We start from the raw sequence: 24,454 nt of genomic DNA, 5'->3' as shown, positions 1-24,454 counted from the left end.
TATATGTCCTTGCTGGCAGGTAGGCTGGTGCTAGGGATGCATTGGACTGTTTTCACTACCCACTGTCGAGCCTTCCTGTCTGCCGCAGTGCAGCTTCCCTTCCGTGCCGTGATGCAGGGTAACTCTCTGCTGCGCAGCTGTAGAATGACCAGAGTATAGATTTACATAGTCCAGCTCTCCTCAGAAAGTAGAGGCACTAGTGAGCTTGTGTAAGATGTGTTCTGGAACCAAGAGGGATTGGGTGAGATGTTGCATCCCCTGCAGTTTGAAACTGTTCGTCGCAGTTTCCACTGCTATGCCGCCCATGTAAAGGGGGTGTGAGTGGTGCGAGTTCCCCTGAAGTGGAGAGTCCAGGTTACAGGCAAGCAGGAATTGGGAAGTGTGAATGGCAATACTCAAGGTCGATGGGTTCTCTGGAGGAGAGGGAATCCTGGAGTCAGGGCTTGCTTAGCCGAGCTGACAATAGTACTAGATGTGAAGTACAGTGATGGTAGCTGACTTGGCCCTACCGTGACTTTCTCATACCCCAGGGGTTCAGCTTATGATGCGACCTCCTCCTTTTCACACCACAGGACAAAAGCAGAGGACGATAATCTGGGCAGCAGACTGGAGGGAGGCCCAGGTGTCTGCGAGCGCTGAGCTAGAATAAGATAAAGCAATAATGATGCAGAATAAAGTGTAAAAGCTACTGATACAATGAAGTACAGGTAAATGATAAAGTGCAAAATCATAACGTGAGGCCAAAAGTCCACCTTATTATACAAGAGGACCATTCAAGAGACTGATAACGGTGGGGTAGAAGCTGTCCCTTAGCCTAGTGGTATGTGCTTTCAGACATTTGTATCTTCTGATCAATGGGAGAAGGGAGAACGTCTGGGGTCAGTGGGGTCTTTGATTACACTGGCTGCCTTTCTAGGGCAGTGAAAAGTATAGACAGACCATAGCAGGGAGGCTGGGGACACAGTTATGTAGAGATGGTGTTGGCTGGCTGTAGGAGCATTGGTGGGGGGGGGGGCGGGTGCGGTGGTACTGCCAGAGAGTGTGGAAGTACTGGGAGGGAAACTCTAGTGTATGAAACCAGAAGAAAGACACTTAAGCTAAGTAGATGAAAATGTTGCAGGATGCAACCTCCCTACAAGCCCTAAGCTCGTACACTCTCCGTTGATGGATAATGCCACGGCTGCTCTTTTCAGATCTCACTTTTACTCTGTTTCCTCCCTGGCCAAAATCCTGTAATTCTCAGTTATATGTCTGCTCCCTGGCCAGACACTCTCTGCCAAGGATGGCAACAAGGTGATGGAAATTGACTCCAGGAGGTGAGTAACAAGGAGAGAAGAGAAACTATGCGTGTTTCTATTTTTTTTTTGAGGGCCTCGTATTTATTTATTAGCTTAGAGATGGAATTGGGACATATTGAACTCAGTCATGAAGGCAATAAAGTATCCAAACCTATGCACACTTGACAATGAAAGTGATGGAGAAGGAGTTTGATATAATTTCCACTTCAATTTTTAAACAGTGTGTATTTGAGCATTGTAAATCATTTATTTTTATAGTGAAATGATTGAAGTATAAGAAATGATTGAATAGTAAATAATACTATTCTTTTGCACTTCTGGTCAGATGCTAATTGCATTTCATTAGCTTTGTATCTGTACTGGGCACAATGACAATAAAGTTGAATCTAATCTAATAAATGTACTGTGATGGAGAGGCAGTGCATTTGATGGTGGTGTAAGTGTTTATACAGTACTGGGTGAAAGTCTTAGGCACATGTATATATCGCTATGTGCCTAAGACTTTTACATAGCACTGTATTTAGCAACGTGGAGCAGAGAACAAGTTTGTAAATCTGGTGGGAGCAAAGGATGTTGGGTATGGAATGGGTGGAGCGCTGGGTGAGGGGTGTGGGACAAGTGGCAGAGAAGGAGTGCTAGGGTGAGGGTTTTGCTGTGGGTGCAAACATGCCCAGCCATAAGACACCAGGCAAGGTCATTTGGTTCTAAACAATTGGTTTATTGATCATTACAGGCTGTCTCTATGGTATTTCCTGCTCCCTTCCCCGTTACCCAATTATGATTCCCCTCTCCCTGCCCCCTCCCCACATTCAATCCATAAGAGAAACCCATATCAGAATCAGGTTTATTCTCACTCATATTATATGTCATGAAATTTATTTTTTTTCTGCGGCAGCAGTATAGTGCAATACATAAATTTACTACAGTACTGTGCAGAAGTGTCAGGCACCCTAGCTATATATATGTGCCTAGGACTTTAGCACAGTTTTGTATGATGGAATTTTTGATTTCAATCATTATTCAGTACCGAGCCTTCTGAGAATGGCATTGGCTTTCCCACATTTAGGAGGGTTAACTCAAGGTCCCAAGTGGCTAACTAAGGAAGGTCCGTGCCCAGCTTGATGGAAGTTCAGCCAGATTACTGCTGCTTCATTTTGCTTTCCTCGGGAACTTAGCTCAAAAATGTTCCAAAATAGAGGCATGCCTCTTTAAAACGAAACTCTTACTAAAATTACATTGTACCCTCCAAACTCAGAACATTTCTCTTTTGGAAGCTGATGATGTGACAGGTCTCAGTGTGTGCAGTTTTGCTGAAAATCTAGAATGTGCAAGTCAGATTCAATTAAAAGATTCATTCTTTGGTGTAATGTTGTACAGGCCAACCTTGTGTTACAAACACCTGACATATGACGCCCATGCGTTCAAATGTTATTATTAAATTTAAAAGTCTTTTGTACCTGCATACTATGAACAGCAGAACTATTTTCCTTTCTGTTGCTACTTTCAGTAACTGTCCTTGTATGTTTTTGATACTGTGGAGATATGGTTACCTTGTGGAGTGGTTTTTCTCTGTCTTTTTGCTTATGGACATTTGTTTCCAGGGATAGCCTGAATGCACAAATTACAAATTAATTAAATCACGTTCCAGTGCCTTTATATGCAGCAGATGGCACCCAATTCTAATTTTAATTACAAACTCCGTCTAATTAAATGTTTAACTTTGACCAAAGAGAATTAAGTTGGCAGGATAGATGTGGGTGTATAAATGAGAGAGGCTTGCTTCAGCCTTGCACAGTTTGACTGCTGACTTGGGCAATTGTGACCATCAACCAGTCAGCTAAACTGAAGTGTCAAGTTTGGTAATAAGTGATTTTGGGAGTGTGGCTGGTTTTTGCTAGTATGGTATAATCCCCTCCCCCCGATATAACATCTGCTTGACCGGATTGGTAGATAGTGTGATGGAAGCACGTGATAAGACTTTGCAGATACAAGAGACTGCATATGCTGGAATCTGGAGCAACTCAAAAAGTACCAGAAGAACTCTATGGGGGAAAAAAGTGTCAAATAAAAGACCAAAAAAAACCAAAGTTTCCAAGGTTATTTTTGTCAAAGGAAACTGACTGGTCATTGACATATTTCTCAAATCTGAGTTATTCAGATATTTCTTTAAGAGAAAGTAAATGATTCCTGTTGAAATAGGAGGTATTTTTTTCACTAGGAAGTGGTTGCTGGAGGGCATTTGAAGAGTTGAAGACATAGGTTTTGACTAGATGAGGGTTTCAGAACACATACAGTTGATCTAAATTAGTTACGGAACAGATGAATTTTCTGTCATTGTTCTTAATGTTATTAAAGAGTGAATTAATTTGCTTTATTAAACACTTTTATCATTGTGCTAAATCCATGGTTTGGAAATTAAGTTTGTGGGTGGATATCAATTTTAAAACCAAATAGAATTTACTCTTGGAGTCATAGTTGGCTCCGCAATGAACTAAATCAAGTGGTGAGCATTAGTATTTTCAAGAGAAATTGGCTTCGGTGCCAACTAGAAAATAAAGGTGCTATGTTCAGCACTCCTTAAAACAAGAATCTCAGGCTTTGAGTCATTTGTCCTGTTACCTGTTCCTGTGACTAGGTGTCAGAAACTTTACTGATTATATTCCTGTGAAGTGGTATGTTCTACAGCGACTTGTGGTGGTGGCATCCATTAGTCTCGCGAGACCATGGATCTGCACCTGGAAAGTCTTGCTTCAGTCTACATTAGAGCAGCGTCTGTTATGGCTGTAGAGTCCCACATGGGAGTGACAGTCTCGGCTGCAGCAACTGCACTTGAAGGCGCTGTCCTCCAGTGTTGTCTTGGTGCTGTTTTTCCGACGAGTGCACTTTTCTTCAGCAAAAAGCCTCAGCTTCTCTTCTCCTCTTTTTAGACCTCTGTGTAGTTCCAGCCTCCAGTGAGAGCAATTGCTTGCGATGTCCTCCCACCTCTCAGTGTTCATTTTCAGTGACTTCATGATCCTCCCGTCTGACATGCAGTGTACATGGCCCAGCCAGCAGAGACGGCGTTGTTGGAGCAGGGTGAAGAGGCTGGGTATCCGGGTACGGGCCAGGACCTCATTGTTGGTGACTCAGTCAGTCCACGTGATGTCCAGGATGTGTCTCAGGCTGTGAAGGTGGAAGACGTTGAGACGCTGCTCTTATCTGTAGTAGAGGCTCCAGGTCTCACTGCCGTAAAGCAGTGTGCTGAGGACGCAGGCCCTGTAGACTGCAACTTTGGTGTGCGTCGTCAGCTTTCTGTTCTCCCAGACTCTATTTGTCAGCCTGGTGAATGTTGAGGCTTATAAGTTGTATATTACTGTAGATACTGCTCTGGTGAACTGTTGTCTTTTTTGAAAAGCAAAAAAAACTAGATGATAGAAATCTGAAATAAAACAAAATGCTGGAAACACAGCAAGTCAGACAGCATTTGTGGAGAAAGAATCAATACAATTGTCCGCAGAAGCATCATTGTTGGGAACATAAAATGCTAACTTTCCTGCTGAGTATTTCCAACATTCTCTACTTCTCTGGCAACACTTTTGTTCCTTTTTTTGTGAACTGGCTTCGGTTGAACTTATTATGAATTAGTGTGAATGTTTTCCTGTTGTTATTCCACTTGCCGTGTTTAGTCTTTTAGAGATTGGCAAAGCAGCGCCAGAATACTGGCAGCATTATGTAGATCAGTGCAGGTGATACAAGGATGTCTAAACTGTTTTCTTGCAAAATATCCAGGATTTCACATGATCCCTGAAACCAACCAAAATAAAACATTCATCAAGCAACATAAGGACTAACAAATATTGTTACTGAGGTTTGAATTTTGCAGAACATGAAGATTAGTGTTTAAAATATATAGATCTATTCTTTGAAGGTGTTTTGTAAAAACATAGAGGAGAAGGCTGGTTTCTGCACCTCATTTAGGAAGTATATAAAGGCACACCTGACTCACCAAAGCATGGAGGACAACAGGCCAAGTGCCGGGGAACAGGTATAGCATAGATGGGTGGGTACTTGATGATCAAATTGGACGTGCTGAGCCAAGGGGCCTGTTCCAGTGCCACATGTCTCTATCTCAGAAAAATTCTTCTTGGTAAGCCCACAAGAAAATGAATCTCAGGGCTGTATGTGGTGACATATATGTACTATGAACTTGGAATTGACCATTGTAACCTACTCGTTGTGTAGGTGGCCGGTCAGAGTCGACAGGCTTTCGAGAGAGAACAGCTTATTTAGAAATAGGTCAGGAAGGGATTTGATGGAATTGCTCTGAGAGGTAGCATCGATTCAACTGACTGAGGAGGCCTTCTCTGCTTTAAGGTGGTGTGAATCATGAGAACTGTAGGGCTGTGGAATGGGAGGAATCTGATTTATTGTCACTTATGACATGTAATTTATTGCTTTACAGCAGCTATGCAGTGCAAAGACCTACAATTACTATAAATTACAAAATAAATAGTGTAACAATTCAAATAACAAAGTAGTATTCCTGGATTCCTGGAATGCCATTCAGATATCTGATGGTGGAGGTGAATAAGCTATTGTTTCTGAATGACTGAATGTGGTCTTCTGGCCCCAGTACCTCTTCCCTGTTGGTAGTAGTGCAAAGAAGGCATGTCCCGGATGGTGTGGGTCCTTACTGATGGATGCTGCTTCCTGGAGGTATTACCTCTTCAAGGCGTCCTTGATGGTGGGGAGGGGTTGTGCCTGTGAGAGCGTTTGCTGAGTCTGGAACTCTCTGCAACCTATTGTGATCCTATACATTGGCGCCTCCATGCCAACCAGTTAGAATGCTCTCCATTGTATATCTGTAAGAGATTTTAGTGACATACCAAGTCTCCTCGGACACCTCATGAAGTAGAGTCACTGGCATGCCTTTTTCTTTTACATCAATGTGCTGGGCCCAATGTAGATCCTCTAAGATGCTGACACCCAGGGACTTAAAAGCTGCACACTTACCACCACAGACCCCTCAATGAGGACTAATGTGTGTTCTCCTGAATTTCCCCTTTCTGAAGTCCACAAACAACTTCTTGGTCTTGGGGATATTCTTGCAATGCCACTCACCCAGCCGATCAATGGCACGCTTGTGTGCCTGCTTGCCGCCATCAGAGATTCTGCCAGAAACAGTGGCATGGTCGACAAGTTTATGGATGGCATTGAGCTGTGCCTAGCCACACAGTCATGAAGATGGAGACAGTAGAGGAGTGCGCTGACCACACACCCTTGAGATGCGGTTGTGGTCATTGTCTGCGATGAGGTGTTATTACTGAAAAGTTTCAAATAAATCTGAATCTGAATAAACCCGAAATAATCTGCATGTCCCAGGGAAGGGTTGTGGTGTGTAACACACATCAAAGTTGCTGGTGAACACAGCAGGCCAGGTAGCATCTCTAGGAAGAGGTACAGTCGACGTTTTGGGCTGAGACCCTTAGTCAGGACTAACTGAAGGAAGAGCTAGTAAAAGATTTGAAAGTGGGAAGGGAGGAGGAGATCCGAAATGATAGGAGAAGACAGGAGGGGGAGGGATGGAGCCAAGAGCTGGACAGGTGATAGGCAAAGGGGATATGAGAGGATCATGGGACAGGAGGCCCAGGGAGAAGGAAAAGGGGGAGGGGGGGGAAAACCCAGAGGATGGGCAAGGGGTATAGTCAGAGGGACAGAGGGAGAAAAAGGAGAGAGAGGAAAAGAATGTGTATATAAATAAATAACAGATGGGGTAAGAGGGGGAGATGGGGCATTAGCGGAAGTTTGAGAAGTCAATGTTCATGCCATCAGGTTGGAGGCTAGCCAGACGGAATATAAGGTGTTATTCCTCCAAACTGAGTGTGGCCTCATCACGATGGTGGAGGAGGTCGTGGATGGGCACGTCGGAATGGGAATGGGAAGGGGAATTAACATGGGTGGCCACTGGGAGATCCCACTTTTAATGGAAGGTGGAATCGAAATGGTGGCCGCTGGGAGATCAGTAGAAGGATTTACAGCGCTTTATCTGCCTAGAACTTATTTTAAAATTCATGCAGCATTTTGCACCATACAGATTGCAGGACAGGTGTAGATTACGACTCAGAGGATAATTTTTTCAACATAGTGCTGCCCATCTGTCTGAGAGAAAGCTGATGGACCACTTTAATTTCTCATTTGAAAGGTAACACTTCACTGTGAAGTCAGCCTGAAATGTACTGACATGCTCTGGAGTGTGATTTGACCCCCACCCCAGCTTGATGAGTCAGAGTTGACGGCGTTGGCCACTAACACTGAAACACAGATAAGGTGAAGATTCTTTAAGTGTAAAGTGAAAAACAGATTGTATTTCCTGTCACTTGTTGGAGCATCAAAAATAGACACTGATTCCACAGAGGCAAATACAACACACACAGGCACAGAGCACTGAAGCACAGATGACTTGCAACTGCAAGAGAATCTTCCTCTCCAGAATGAGACAACTGAGTGTGTATCTGTGCTGTCCCCAATGACTCATGTTAAGTATTGCCCTCTCCTTTCATGCCAATTCCTTGTAGCTTCGCTGCTGTGCCAACATCCATAAGGTAGGATTATTTTTACCAGAAGGGCCCATGATAATTAATAACAGACATCAATCCAACTTCAAATGTGCTTGCCTTCTGACAGTTGTTTCTGATGGGACTGCAAACTCACCCTCAATGGAGCTGCTCAGCTTAAACAAAAAACTTGGGGTCTTTTGGTCTTGAGGGAGGATGTCATGCTGTTAATCCAAATGCTGGAGTTAAGAGCTTCAAAGCTCAATTGATATTGAAGCAAAGCATTAGGGAGGAGAAGACAGTCTTTTGAAAAATCACAGCATTCATTATTGCTAATACTGGTGCACATATTGCTGAAGGTGATGAAACAGCATTTGAAAAGGCTTCAAAATAATCCACATTATTCGAAATGTGTAAGCGGCAGCGAGCAACAATTCCCTTTCCCCCCACCGGCAAAAAAACAAAAAAGCTTCAGCACCCACCACTGAGCACTCAAGCATGAGCAAAGCAACAGCAAAGACACAGACTTACAGTTACCCCAAAGACTTCTCGTTTCACCCGGTATTCAACATACCACAGGCTCTCTCTCCCCCTAACAAGGGAGAAAGAGGTGTCTTCATTTTCACAGCAAGCGGGGACACATAACAAACAAATTGCTGGTTTATGATGTTAAAACTCTGTTACATTGCTTTTTTAAAGCTCTGTGCCCAAAGATCTGGGCACACAGCCGTAGATATTCCAACTCGTCCGTCGACACACAGATCTCCTGCCGTGACACCGACCCCCGATCCGCCCGTCTCCAGAGCCCCGAGATCCTAGACTTACAAATCCGAGCCAGAATCTTAGGCTGAGCCCTTGGTGTGCTGAACAACAACGACTGGTTATGAAACTCCGAGAGCGGGTCCCATTCCCGCAAAGAACCGTAGTCAATGTGTAGTTCCAGGTCAGGATCTTCAAAAGAACCCTGAAAGGGAAAAATAAAGATGGAAATAGAGTTGTTTCCGAAGATGCAAGCAGAGGAGTTGCTGTTTAGCGCTGTCATCAATCTGCTGCGCCTCCGCAGATCTTAACATGTGTTAGATGTGCTTTGGCACTGGTTGAAGGGCCCCTGACTTTGCCCAACATGGTATACTGGTCCCCTGCAGTATAGAGATCTCTTCCATTTCGACCCTCTCCATCATCCTCAGTAAGCCGTTGAGCTTATCAGTGATGGTCTTCCCCAGACCCACACAGATCCCTAGTTTCCCCGATATTACGATGTTGCTTTTCCCTCAACTTTAGACCAAATCCTCCTGTCACCTTCTCTCCTCACTTCTTCCCACCAAACTCACCATGACCAGATGCCCACTAGCTCCACAGCACGGGAGTTCCTACAGGAAAGATCATCCTTCACGCCAAAGCCTGTTCTCGTGTGATTGATGCTTTGAGATTCATATTTGATAAATTTTGTGACCAGGGCAGCGCAGAATCAAAATCAAATTTTATATCACTGGTACATATCATGAAATTTATTGTTTTGTGGCAGCAGTACATTGTAGTACAAAATTTAAAAATCTTAAGTACAATAGGATTTTATAAATATATATATACGCACACACACATATACATAAATGGTTTTCAGTTAATTAGAACACATCTGGACCAGGCATTTGTAGGCCCAATTAAGTGGCTGCCAAATTAGCCGAAGTTTCAAGGAAATAGTTAAAAAGGTATAAAAAAGACCAACTCAGTCACAAATTGTATATTTAAATGAAATACAGAAAAAATTAATACATTACCAGTAGTACCACAGTACCTAATGTTACAGAGAATTCATCCAGCGTACACAATGAACAAAATCAGTGCAGTTACCTGGTGCCGATAATAAACTGCCTTCGTACAATGCTATCAACAACTGCATCCTCCAAATCTTCATTTTGATTGTAACATTCAAGAAGATTATCAAAACCTTGATAATCTTGTAAGGGGTAGTGGAGGTATAATTTGTCCATCTGTGCTGATCACCCCATCCTTGACTAAGCTGTTCCACCATGAACACGATCTGTTATGAAACAACATGATGCTTTCAGATCAGGTCATGCATAGCACATACTTCCGCCGCACCGCTCAGGTGTGCTTCTGGGGTACAGGGGCTAGCGACCCTTGTCCCTGTTTTGTGTTCTATCGCTGAGCAGCAGTGAACCATCTGATTGGCCTATCAGAGTTCCCTTTGGGAACTAGTTGATTTGATCAGCATTTCTGATCTAGCTATTGTTCACGATTGCACTTAATAAAAAAAAACCTTCAAATTCTTCATAGTTCCAAATTTGCTGAAGTAGTGAAATGGTGTCATTTTCACTTCCCAACCGCTTCTGGCATCTCCAAGCCTGAACGCTTGATACAGCAGTGAGCAAAACAGTTCTGAATTGTCTTACTGCTTATTTCCCTCCAACTATCAGTGACAAAAATCACTCCTTTTGAACACAAAAACGTGCCCGTTCAGAAACCTGATGGTGGGGGGGAAGAAGTTGTTCAGAAAATGTTGAGTGTGTGTCTTCAGGCTCCTTGATGCTGGGGAGACTAGTGGCCATAATGGAGCTAACTGAGTTTGCAACTTTCTGCAGGTTTTTCCAAACCTGTGCAGTGGCCCCTCCATACCAGACGGTGATGCAACCAGTTTGAATGTTGTCCACAGTACATCTGTAGAAATATGCGAGAGTCTTTGGTGACGTACCAAATCTCCTCAAACACATAATGAAATATCGTTGCTGTTGTGCTTTCTTTGCAATTGCATCAGTATGTTGGGCCCAGGATAGGTTTTCAGAGATGTTGACACTCAGAACTTGAAACTGCTCACCCTTTCCATTGTTGATCCCCAACGAGGACTGGTGTGTGTTCCCTTGACTTCCCCTTCCTGAAGTCCACAATCAGTTCCTTGGTCTCAGTGATTGTTGTTGCGACACCACCAACCAGCTGATCTATCTCACTCCTGTGTGCCTCCCTGTCACCATCTGAGATTCTGCTGACAATCGTGTGCCATCGGCAAATTGATAAATGCCATTTGAGCTGTGCCTAGCCACACAGTCATGGGTGCAGAGAGAGTAGAGCACCCAACTAAACACGCATCCTTGATGCATGCTGGTGTTGATCTCATGTACAAGACCAGCCTTTGGTCCTCTGTACCATTGTGGAAATCTCAGTCCCATGTGTTTTTTATTCTGCCTCGAGAATGTGAATTAAATGAGCACCCATATTCTCATAGGTTAGGTAAATGGAGAAAGAGTTACAGTTACATGACCTTTGTGATAAATTGACATTCCAACATTTTCATATGGTGTAATCTGACCGTTCCGAATCTTTTTTCTAAACTTAAATTATATGATGAGAGGAGCGGAGTTAATGACATTATTGAATGTGTCTGATATAAGCTGTTGGTCTAGCCCTGTTATGTTTTTTTTTCTTGGGTTTTTTTTTTCTCTTTTTCTTTTGGGGTTTTTTTGTTTATATATATTTTTTTCTTTTTATTGCTTCTTTAATGTTTAATCTTATTATGAGTTTGGAAATCTTTTATATCTATGTTACTTAAAATTCATTTTATATATGCTGATGAATATTTTTCCAATCTCTTTGTACCAACTTTGTTATTGAGTTTATAATTTTGAAAAATTAATAAAAAGATTTAAAAAGAAAAAAGAAATTGACATTCATTCTGTTTTGTGTAAGGTACTTCTATTTTATTGAAAAAAAATTTGCAAAGAGGGAGTCAGGGCAGAGGTCAGTTTTGCTGCGAGCCAGCCAGGAGAGGGAAGGCTAGAATTATAAACTGAATGAGCCTGAATTTATTTTTTTTTTGGTTCTCTACTTCTTCTCCAGTTGGAATGACCTTAGGTCTGAATGAGGCTCTGCCGTAGTGACAATGTGTAATGTTTGCCACTCACTGGTCTTGGTTTCTGAGGAATGACAGAAACGTTCAGGCCAGAACCAGGCACTTTACAAGCTGACTTTTTTTTTCTTAGAGCATTCTTTTAAGTATTGACTCAACATCCTATCCAGTTTCTCAGTCACATCCTATTTGACTGCAACATTAACAATAGACTTTTCAAGAACCTCCACCTTATCTGTGCTTCAGTGTCACTGGTGCCACGGTGGGCAGCATCATCAACTCCGGGTCTCAGAGCCGGGGGCTCAATCCCACTCCTGTGGCTGACATTACATTGTAGGCTGACTTCGTAGTGAAGTACGTGAAGGAGTGCTTCCTTGTCTTTCAAGTGATAAATTAAACAATCAACTTTCTCAGACTTATGTCAGAGTCCAAATCTATACTTGCCTGGCAATAGCTTTGCTTTATTACAAAGACATATCATTGTACTATGGCAGCTCAAACAATTCCTAAGTTTCATTGGTAGTTCTGAAGTACTGCATTGGTCAGAGAGCGATTTTTCTCTAATTGGGTTAGCATTGCAAAATAATTGGCTTAACAATGTGAGGGGATAATGGCAGCATATTAATTTATCCCAAGCATTATTGTCAGCTATAGTACCACATCTAAAAGGTGGATTCATATTCTCTGGAAGTTTTTACAATTGGCTATGGAGTTAGGAAGAATTTCATGTGGAGGTTGTCAAACACCTGGACTAAAATGAACTGCTGTTTCGAAGAGCCAAGGCAGACATAATGGGCCTAATAACCAAGGCTGCACCATTCCGCAAATGTTCATTCAGAATTTCATCCAGTCTAGTGCAGGCCATCATGTGCCATATTTCCCCACCCCACAAGGAGATAAAGAACTCCCTCTGATTAGCTAACTGGCAAGATGTCACCTTTTACCTCTCTGCACGGATCCATGTACGGCAGTGTATTTGCATTGGTTATCAGGTCTTGCGTACTCCAATGGTTCTCGTGTCTTGCCAACAAAGGGAAAAATATTGAGAGGACCCTGCCAGCCCAGATGTAGACACCCTCATTATAGGCACTTCTGCGCATCCATGTTCATTAAGCCCTGCTGTGCAGGTTTCAAGCTCTGGCACTTGGGGGACCTCCAGAGCAAGAGTGTCAACAGTTACAATCAAGGGGTGAGGGAATTGCTGAAAAAATCTTTGGCTTATCTAGGCTTTCAGAGACATTGGCTCCCTTCCCATAGCTGTCAACTGATACACTAAAAAAAGCAGTGTTTGCAGGGCAGCCTCCAAGACTTTGAAACCTTCTTTCCATCCAATTGCATTAAATTTAGCACCCTGAGAAATATCCCGTGTTTAGCAGCCCTCCAGAAAGATTTTGCAGAAGGATCCAAGCAGTCACGCATTTCATAATGGTAGCAGGATCCCCCTGAATCAGCCATTTTAACCGAGCCTGTCGTTATCAAGTATGGGAATCATCGTAGCAAAACGATGAGTGGAAATGCTATGTGACTTTACATCAGAAAGTGAGAGATGCATAATGAAATTACGATCAAAGGCTTACAGTTCAATGTTTACATTTATTTATAAATGGCTTGTTTGGAGGACACAGTGATGAAGAATGACCCAAACACAAGGAATTCTGCAGATGCTGGAAATTCAAGCAACACACATCAAAGTTGCTGGTGAACACAGCAGGCCAGGCAGCATCTCTAGGAAGAGGTACAGTCGACGTTTCGGGCCGAGACCCTTCGTCAGGACTAACTGAAGGAAGAGCTAGTAAGAGATTTGTAAGGGGGAGGGGGAGATCCAAAATGATAGGAGAAGACAGGAGGAGGAGGCATGGAGCCAAGAGCTGCTCATATCCCTTTTGCCTATCACCTGTCTAGCTCTTGGCTCCATCCCTCCCCCTCCTGTCTTCTCCTATCATTTTGGATCTCCCCCTCCCCCTCCCACTTACAAATCTCTTACTAGCTCTTCCTTCAGTTAGTCCTGACGAGGGTCTTGGCCCGAAATGTCAACTATACCTCTTCCTAGAGATGCTGCCTGGCCTGCTGCGTTCACCAGCAACTTTGATGAAGAATGACCCTGTGATTTTTGTTCATTCAACTTGATATTTGACATGAAAAAGTTGGTGTAGAAACAGGAAATCCAGAAGTTATATGGCAGGTTGGGCAACATCTCTGGAGAGAGAAATGTGGTTAATGCTTTCGTTCAATCACTCCATGAAAACTGGAGCCGTTAGGAAGCAAACATCTTTCAAGTAACAGAGAGGGTGCAGAGGGGACGTACCTGGATGCTGCCTGGATTAGAGAGCATGTCTTATGAGGATAGGTTGATTGAGCTAGGGCTTTTCTTTCTGGAGCGAAGGAGGATGAAAGATGACTTGATTGAGGTGTACAAGATGATAAACAGGCACAGATAGAGTTGATAGCCAGAGGCTTTTTCCCAGGGCAGAAATAGCTAAAATGAGGGGACATAATTTGAAAGTGATCGGAGGAAAGTATAGATAGGATGACGGGTAATTTTTTTTTTTACACAGAGAGTGGTGAGTTGATGGAACGCTCTGCCAGGGGTGGTGGTAGAGGCAGGTACATCGGGGGCATTTCAAAAACACTAAAATAGGCACAAGGATGATAGAAAAATGGAGGGCTATGTAGGAGGGAAGGGTTAGATAAATCTTAGAGTAAGTTAAAAGGTTGGCACAACATTGTGGGCCTGTACTGTGCTATAGCGTTCTATGTTCTAGAAAGGAGAGGGCAATGGAGTGACTATCTATGATAGGATGGCATTCAAGAGAGAATGGATGACACAAATGACCTCAGTGCTAGCTGAGAGAAGGTGGTGGGTGTAGCTGATACATCTGAAGGAAATGAATATGGACAGAAATAAACCAGAATAAAGAGAGGAAAAAATAATAATGCTGGAACGATGAGACAGTGATCTGAAATCCTGGTGCTGTGATGTAGCCTGGCTTGATTGTTTCAGATCTTGTGATTTAGAAAGAATGCTTCTCTGCACTGCTGGTTGTAAAATCCCATGATGTGTCTTGAGCTTTCACAGTTGTGGCCCTCAAGTTGAGACAAATGCAACAATTGGTTGGGAACGTGAGTGCAAGCCATTCCAAGTGCACACTGCGTAGAGTCTTGGGCACTGCCTGCCCTGCATCTCTCTCATTGACCTCTGGCCAGTTTGACCTCTTGGCCATCTTCCACCCTGCCCTGTTATGTGTCAGCTAACCATCAATCTGACTTTTATCTTTCCTGAAAGACCATGATAAGTTACTGGATTGGCTGCTGTAGTTCAGTTCCATTGATCCAGTGGTAAGAGTTTAAATTCTACCTTGGCAGAAGTAGAGATCGAAGTTGAATACTGTACCTAAATGGATCTGAAGTTTTTTGAAGAAAAAGAATGATGGCAGCCACGAAACTTCTGGATTGTGGTTACTAATACCCATCTGAGCAAGATAGCTATCATCTTTGTTTGGTCTGGCCCAAATCGGTCTCCTAACCACCATCCCAATTTTCTCCTCTGTTAGGAATAGGTGATAAGTGCTAGTCACATCCTACAAAAACCTGTCAATAGAAGGAATAATAATAAAACATCTAGTTTTTTTTCTCCCCCACTCAGGGCATTTGGGAGCATTAACTCAGATAGCGTCTTGAAGCTGCCCTTCCGCCAATGGCAAAGCTCTGTAAGATGAGAGTGATTGTATAGAGAAAAGAAGGCAGCAAGCTTATCGCTGGAGAGCATACTGTTTCTCACAGATCTGTACATGCTTTCACTTAATTTAATTAACATGATCAAAGGAGCTCTAATAACGGAAACGGTAATTTTTTTTAAAAGAATAACTTCCTTGTATTTTTTCAGCAAATGGCAGTTATCCATCCAAACACCCTACACATTTTACACACTTTCCCACGTTGCATTTTAATAGTTTTATCTTGCTTTACTATTGGAAAATTATTAAGATGTCCTGAAGGTCTCTTTACAAGATGTGACATGCGAAAAGGGCGTCACTGTAAAATTAATGAAATTGCCGTTTTAAACGCGAATTGATTAACAATCAGAACCAACTGATAAAAATGCACAGTGAGTGGGACTATGAGAGCGAAAAGCATTGGTGCCTCTGAACACATCTGAAAACAGGAAAGGGAACTTTCCACTGTCTCGGGCAATTTAGGACAGAGATTACAAGATAATGTACAAATACTTCCACTTCAAAGAGATGGCATCTATTGAACTTCCCAAAAAAGTTTCAGAGAGGAAGTTAGCCGCACAATATATGGTAATAAGTTCCAAGAGAAAACAACTCCATTATCAAATTAGGACTTTTAAAAGGAATCTGTGCAAAATTTTCCTTGAGTTCTTGTGATGTCCAGCCAGTTGGCTGTCGGACAGCTGTGGTCCATTACTGCCCCAGTGGTAGGTCGTGCAGGATCTGTGTACCTTGCCATGTTTCCATGGGGTTTGAGTTGTGACTTTTGAGAGCGAATTCCACTTTGGTCTATTTCTAGCTCAGTTGCACAACTTTTACCCTAACTGGGAAGCCCAGAACCCAACTAAAGTCAAGTCTCAGGTCACAGTTAAGTCAGCTGGATGTGACGCTAGTGTTCAAAGTGCCTCTGGAGGCACTTTTGACACCAGCCAACAAAGTGCCGCTTACGTTTTAAAAGTGGTGAAACAAGCACTGACAAAATCTGAAGACGAGTTTGTGGGATTGTTGGTTGCAGGCAAGGCCCTGGGTATCTTGAAAAACTTTGAGGAGCACTTATGCTTTCCAGCTAATTGACTAATCAATTGCTGCTATGTTGTCCGATTATGCTTGGCTGATGATGGTTCCTGATCAAGGGAAGTTAATTCATTTATGCACATCAGGGGCTTACTACTTTGGGATCTACTCTATGTTAACAACAATGTCAACAAATTACCAGGATGAATATAGATCTCAAGGAAAAACCAATGTCACTGTGCCAACAGCACGAGCAAGGTAAAAAAGTTGGCTTCAGTAATGTGAAAAGAGTGAACTTAAGGTTCACTGGGGTACAGTGCTGAACTGACAAGTTATTCAACTCTAACTGATAAGACCTAAAGATAAGCTTTGATTTTTAAAAAATCTCCAAAATAGGGATCATGTGCTTTGGCTTTCATATTGTTTTGTTGTTATTCCTCTCTGCCCTGTGGCACATCAGGCGGCAACGTTGCCATTTCTTCAGTATTTTGCCTGTTTTTTACGAGATCAAGTTGCTATCTCAATGCTCAACCCAGCAGAGGCGAAAAGCATGCGAGAAGCCTGCTGGATTTGAACCTGGGACTGCTGGCCTCGAAATCTGGTGCTGATACCACTACACCATCAGCTGACATTTTCCTTTCATATCAGTTACTCAAAAACCAAAACTAGTATCTGAAATTTTCTGATTTCTGAGGAATGTGTTTTAATACTTTTAAGTGTCTTGATTTCACTAATTTGCCACACATTTTCCACAATAGAGAAAAAAAAATCATATTCTTTTCATTGTTGCTTGAGGAAGCACCAGAAATCAATTTTCTATCCACTATGTGTGGAGCCTCTGCAAGAGACACTAGACTGTCAGTAAACATGAAGTTAAATGGATAACAGAAGTGCTTATTTTCATCTTATGCTGCCTCACAGATAGAATGGAGTCACATTCATAAAGCAGCTTCAAATACACCCCTCCCCCCAGAAATCATTCCATAATGAAAGAAGAAGATGGTGAGGAAGCCAGCAATGAGATGAATATTTTCATTTTATTCAGGGCTGTGACCTCAAGTGCATTATTTTAGAGGAAGTGAATTTGATCTTAACTTTAAAAATGGAATCAGATATACACTTGAACGGGAAAGATTTGCAGAGGGTTTGTTGGAGTAGTGTGGTGGTACAGCGGCTGGGAAGTGTGGCTTCTGGGAAGCACACTCAAAGCATCACAGCAGGCTGAATGACCTTCTTAGCACAGCAAGACTGCAGTGTCAACAGATTTATTGGCTAAAAGAAATCCAAGGGTCAGATTCTATCACTGTGCAATGTAAAATTTTCCATTCTGTAATTATTTTATGAGTAACAGCACCAGTGTTGGGACCAAGGAGCATGCAGTATGTGTTAAACACAAGAGATTCTGCAGATGCTGGAAATTCACAAAATGTTGGAGGAACTCAGCAGGTCAAGCAGCATCTGCTGAGTTCCTGCAGCATTTTGTGTGTGCTTCAGTATATGTTTCCAACTGTTTGTGCTTACTGAGGAGCTAGTATTTACCTAAATTCTGGCAGTGAGAAGGCATCCTCTCACCATTTGCAGAGTTCAGATGAAGAGGAGTTTTCTCCCAAAGCTAGATCAGCATAGGAAGCAGTGAAACTCACCTCGATCCTAGAGACTGTAAATATGTCACTGCCTTTGTTGCCCCTCCTCTGACCGCTGGGCAGGCCTGACTTTGAATGTAATACTTCACCCAAAATCTTAGTATCAATTGACTCCTCTAGGCTGATAGATGTGAGACTTACACTCAGTGACCACTTTATCATGTGCACCTGTACACCTGCTCATTAATGCAAATATCTAATCAGCCAATCATGTGGCAGCAACTCATTGCATAAAAGAATACAGGTATGTTCAAGAGGTTCAGTTTGTTGTTCAGACCAAACATCAGAATGGGGAAGAAAAGTGATCCAAGTGACTTTGCCAATGATTGTTGGTGCCAGATGGGGTGGTTTGAGTATCTGATCTTCTGGGATTTTCGCGGTCAACAGTCTCTAGAGTTTACAGAGAATGGTGTGAAAAACAAAAAATCCAGTGAGTGGCAGTTCTATGGGTGAAAACACCTTGTTAATGAGAGAGGTCAGAGGAGAATAGCCAGACTGGTTCAAGCTGACAGGAAGGCAACAGTAACTCAAATAACCACGTGTTACAACAGTGGTGTGCAGATAAGCATCTCTGAACCCACAACATGTCGAACCTTGAAGTGGATGGGCTACAGCAGCAGAAGACCACGAACATACACTCAGTGGCCACTTTATTAGGTAAAGGAGGTATTTAATGAAAAAGCCACTGAGTGTATGCTCCCCGCTGAAGTATTAACACTTCCCCTACCTCTAATGCACCAGTCTGCTGGACTCAGTGAACTTGGATGATAGATTTACAATAAACCCAGAGCTGCCCAATGCCGATAGAGAACAAAGACTCTAGGCCCTCACGGCAATCAACATCTCTCAACTTGACAAAGCAAATCAAGAACCTCCTGCCAAAGGAAGCAGCAAACAGAATGTATGACCCAGACCACAACTGCAGCTCCATAAAAAGACAGAGGGCATCCTCCAGCCATGCACTGGGTGGAGACTGGTCAACAAATGAAAACTGTCTGTAAGATCAAGCCCACTCACTCACAAGTGTGACTGATGGGGAATGAATATAGTTAGTGGTGACCGGGGCAGTTGTGTCAATATGCACAGTTGAAATTGGCTCCAGAACATTGCGTAAGAGTTTATTATTTTGAGGGGGAGCAAGGGTAACTTGATCTTTGCATTACAAACAAAGGTTGTATGGACACTGGTCCAAGTTCTTTCTGGAGAGCATATTACCAGTTGGACAAGAAAATGAGTTCAAAGATGTGATGAAACCTTCCTTGCATGCATCAGCTCCATTCTGGGAGCCTCTGGCCCAAAGTGGGTAGAGGGTGAGGCAGACCACCAGGCAGAGGGAGGGGCGGATCACCAGGCAGTGGGTGGGATGGACCACCGAGCGGTGTGAGGGGAAAATCACCGGACAGAGGGAGGGGCGGACCACTAGGGTGTGGGCGGAACTAAGACCATTTCACGGGCTGCCTGCCTTCTGACTTAGCAGTCACCTTGGAACTCACAGGAGTGGAAGCAGGTTTCTACAATCCCAAAGCTCTGCCAAAGGAGAAGAAAGGATGTGTTTTCTCCAGAAACTTCGCTCACTGACACACATAATTATTACGCTTCTGCATTTTCCCACAACGTTAAGAATGCATGTTTTTTTTTTATTGACTGAAGGAATGTGGGCTTGGCAGACTTTCCCATCACCTATTGCTTTCGAAGGTGGTGGTGAGCAGCCTTCCTGAACCACTGCAATCCTTGAGGAATTGATGCATCCATGATGCTTTTAGGAAGGGAGGGAGTAGGAGTTCGCCCCAGTGACGGTGGAGGAATGGCGATACATTTCCAAGTTAGGGTGGTGTGTGGCATGGAGAGCATTTTCTAGGTGGTGGTGTCCCATGCATTTGGTAGAGGCTGTGGGTTTGTAAGATGATATTGGGGGACAGGAATCTGTATTGATATTGAAGAGACAATCGTCAGCCATCTCATGTTTTTATTGGCTTCCGTTGGAGATACCCTTTGTTGTGTTGCAAAACTTAGTGACATTGTCTCCGTTTGGCTCCAATTTTATAATTAATGAGTGATTGATAGCCTTTAAATAAAGCTATTATTGCATGTTTGTTAATGCACAGATGACAGGTCTTCCAACACTGAGTCAGAGTGATACATATTGTCAGCATATATGAATATATGGGGCGTGATTATTTTTTAAAATGCACATGCAACAAAATGAATTACGTTTTTCCGAGCCTCTCTGTGGCTCCTGGCTATCTGTTCTGGACATTTGCCAGATCTGGCAGCCTTCCAGGAGTTCTCCCAATTGCCTGGTTTAATGTTTTTATGGATCGGAGAGGTAGAGATTTGTCCTCTATTTAGTCTTCCAGATGCAGCAATGCAAGTCAGTTGCATAAATTACTACTGTGTGCATTTAGTGCATTAAACTGAGAATAAAATTTCTGTCCTAGAATGTATAAAAGCTGTTTGGAATGTGGGGAACATTACAGCCGAGTTTGATGGTCCTCCCAATGAGACGAATGTTCTCTATTTAAACTGCCCTCTTTTGTGCAGTTAAGATCCAGTCCATTTGCAGTCACTCATCCACACTACAGGTTGAGCTGCACAATTTTCTGACTTGCCATCTGCAACAAAATGCGTCCCATTGTATAAGGGGGTGGGGAAAGTGGAGACCAATTTTGCAATGCATCGTGAGGAATCCTCACCCACAGTGAGTGTCTTAGCTGTGACATACGCAATTGGTCAATTGTGCCTTAATTCCCTCTTTCATACTATTCGGAGGGTTTCTGCAATGCAGATGCCCCCCTCCCGAATGCCATTGTGTCCAATATTAACTACCTGAATGTGAAGAAGCACAAAAGCTAATTAATTTCCAGCCTGAAATTGTGTACTGGCACTCACAGATTAAACCCGCCTATTGAACTGAGTCAGGCGTATTTCCAACACTTTTGAAACTCCAGCATCGACAGCACTGCCCTCTCAGGTGAGGTAAGAAGTCTGCGTGGTTGGACCTTTGTCATTTGAGATGAGGCTGACGTACGTCTCAGAACTAGGCTGCTTTGTGGTGATGGCAGGGAGCACCTCACTCTGAAAAGCTTTAGCTCTTCTCTGTTGAAGGTTGCAGTGTTAATTGAAAGCTCCAAAATTAAGATTGATATCTTTTCACCAGCCCAGGGCATTAGGGCAACGTATGGAGTTAGGGTGGGTTTAATTTAAGCCTCTTTATATGGGTAATTTTCTTGTAATATTTTGTTGGCATTAGGTGAGTTGGTTTTGTAATTGTGACTTACAAATATTCCGTGAATTTCCTGCCTTTTTCTGCCCAAGCTCCATGCAATTTCAGCTACTGCCTACATTTCAGAGCGAACGTTTCAGAAGAATTAATTTCGCTGGTGGCAATAGGACAGATATAAGCATCCAGTGGGAATTTGGTGATCAGGAATAATCTTGCTCAGAACTGTCTCAGTCGGAATATGGATGCGCCAGCTTGCAACGTTTACTTTAGAAAAATGTGATTTTTTTTCCAAACTGCACTCAACCTAATATCTTTTTTCTTTCTGTCTCCCACAGACCGTGTACATGTTCTATGCTCTGGCAATTGTCTGCGATGACTACTTTGTTCCTTCATTAGACAAAATTTGTGAGGTATGCACTATCTATGTTTGGTATTGGTTCTCTAAAATGGGGTGTGTTGTGATGTCTTTACTGTTGTCAGTCTGAATTGTCAAGTTACACTAGATAGTTATGAACAATTGAAACACTGCGAGTATAATTCCTGTGTTCTGATTGCTTATTTCTTTTCACAATGGTTTGGTGAAACTTCATCTTGTGGAGTGAGCAAAAATGATGATAGAAATCCCCTGCCTAGGCAGATGGCTGAGACCTTCGCTGGTATACTGAAACTGCATGTGCAATGTTAAAAAATGAGGGCAGTTCGAGGGAATAAATTAGTTCCGTAAGTATGTAGTGCAGAAAGAAAGGTAAAAATTCCCAGCACACCTACAAATCAAAAACATCTGTACACAGGTCCTTTCATTAATTTCCATTATATGCCCATGTTGATACTGATAACTGTTTCTCCCCGTTCTCTGGTAGAGTTACTAAGGTGTGACAAAATAGCACGTTGTAATCACCGAGTGATATTCATTGTAGGCAGTGTTAATTGTTGCCATGCGTTTTGGAATTGATTAATGAAACAGGTAGGGAAGGATAACCTATAGGAGAATATTTTCATTGAATATGTTAAAAGACTGAAATGGAGAAAACTTTGAGTTGTATTTTGTTATCAACACACCCAAAAAAGTACCAGTCAAGAGGTAAAAAGTTCTTCGAACATGATCCTGTAACTCTGACGGTGGCACTTGCAATGTGAAACTTCAATCATGCTCCAATTTAATATGCAAGTGAGGACAATACTTTATCAAATATCCGATTAGGACAACTTGAAAAGAAACACTTTTAAAATGTAAAGTCGGGCAAGCACATTAAATTTCTTCCACAATGGATACAAATGACTCTCATTGTCAGAAATCTGATGGCTCATTTGGAACAACTTTTTGAAAGCAAAATAGAGAAACAAAATGAGAAATTGGGCAGGGGACATTAAATGCCAGAGCCACACTATCTGCAGGCGAAATACTGGCCTGCCAGAAAGCAAGCCGGCGTTCAATCCTCCAGTCTAAAGAGCAATTGATCCTTGAATGGACATTAGCAACAATTACTCAACGTGTGTGTTATATTTTGGTCTTAAAACAACACACAGCTACACTTTAACAGAAGAATAAATTACTATGTTTTACATGACATCATGTTGCTATCTTTATTTTTAAAAAGACATCAGATTTAACCTCTGCTTTACATGCGGTTATTTGACTTGCCCTGATTGATGGTTGCATTATCAGATCAAAGCAGCCTTAATCAATGGGTTAGTGACTCAGTTAATTCAGCAGTGGGAGAAGAAAGGCAGGTGATTGTCATATGTACGCAAGCTAAGTTCCTGGTAACTCACCCTCACATAGGACCAGTCTTTAGTGGTGACACCACTTCTTCACAAATGGTAATATTTACTTCATTCTTTGGACATCGTCTGAAAACTGAAGTGAGGCTCATAGCAGCGGCAAAGCACACAGGACTTCTGTCTTCCTCCACGTCATGGAAAGAAACCATCCACACATGTTTGTTATTTTTTATATATTTTCCACTACCCCTCCACTGTTCAGTGGAATTCTTGTTCATTCCTAGAGAATAACAACACTTCACAGCTGGACAGCATTTGGTTAATGGCAAACACATGTAACAGATGGTATTGAATAGATATTTTCGGGTAACGTGAATTTGCATATTCAGTGATGTGACAAAGCACAAACAAGAATTTGAAAGAGAGACATGGGGTTTTACAGCACAGACACAGGCCCATCAGCTCATCTCACCTATCTTGTCTAAGATGCCTGCCTGAGTTGGTCCCAGGAACCAGTATTTGGTCCCGATCCCTCTAAGCTTTCTCCTTCCATATATCTGTGCAAGCATCTTTTAAATATAAGTGTATCTGTGTTTACCATTTCCTCTGGGAGTCTGTTTCCACCCTCTGTGTGGAAAAAGTTGTCCTTCAGGTTCTCTTCAAATCTTTTCCCTCTCACCTTAAATATATGGCCGCTCGTTGCAGATTCCACCACTCTGGGAAACAGACTGTGACCATTTACCTGATCTATGCCCCTCATGATTTTATATAGCCCTATAAGGTCATCTGCTAAATGCTTCCAATGGCGTGTGGCTCAAGTAGCCTCTGACAACCAAGTCCGGCTCCAGGCATTCACGTGTGGCTTAGCTACTGAGCCTGGCGGAACCATTTCTGTTGACAGGAGAAGGAACAAAGGCGGGTTACTGGCACCTTAAAGGCAGTTGCTTCGGCCGATGAAGCTCATCAGCTGTGGTTGGCAGCTCATCTAGGAGGAGGAAAAATCTGATCTCAAACCGTTGCCTTGCGGCTATACCCACACATGGGGAAGGACTCGAGAGTAAACCCCGAGGGAAGAATCTGGAGCTGGGGTCCCTAAGGCAGTCCTGCATTGAGTTCAATGCTGACTGGCAACTCCTGCGACGCTGCTGATACCAAACTGTATCGGTCTCTGCCGTTCCTTTGGGTTCATCAGATGTGTGGAGACGGGGAGCTTGCTACATGGGACAGCTTGCTCTCCATATCGTACTGCCCAGGATTGCATATCTAGACAGCTAGGATGCAATACCCATGGTCAACTCTGACCGATGGAGGCCTTGGGTCACCACTCAGCCTTCTATATTTCAAGGCAGAAAAAATGCCCCAGCCTATCATGTCTCTCCTTACTACTCAAGCTCTCCTAAATTTCCTTTCCTGCACCCTTTCCTGCAC

At 42.8% G+C, this 24,454-nt stretch overlaps 1 protein-coding gene across 1 annotated transcript in view; it reads left to right on the top strand.

Annotated features, from left to right (window-relative positions):
- slc24a3 (solute carrier family 24 member 3) overlaps positions 1–24,454 on the top strand; it is a 372,465-nt gene that overhangs the window by 219,342 nt on the left and 128,669 nt on the right. Inside the window, exon 4 of the mRNA XM_063056262.1 lies at positions 21,640–21,714. Within this exon, the coding sequence (XP_062912332.1) occupies positions 21,640–21,714 (75 nt within the window). The remainder of the gene's footprint in view (positions 1–21,639; positions 21,715–24,454) is intronic.

The sequence above is a fragment of the Mobula hypostoma genome, chromosome 8 (genome assembly GCF_963921235.1).
Source record: "Mobula hypostoma chromosome 8, sMobHyp1.1, whole genome shotgun sequence".
NCBI classification, from domain to species: domain Eukaryota; kingdom Metazoa; phylum Chordata; class Chondrichthyes; order Myliobatiformes; family Myliobatidae; genus Mobula; species Mobula hypostoma.
The sequence above is the reverse complement of the archived record's forward strand: the minus strand, read 5'-3'. Positions and strand labels throughout refer to the sequence as shown.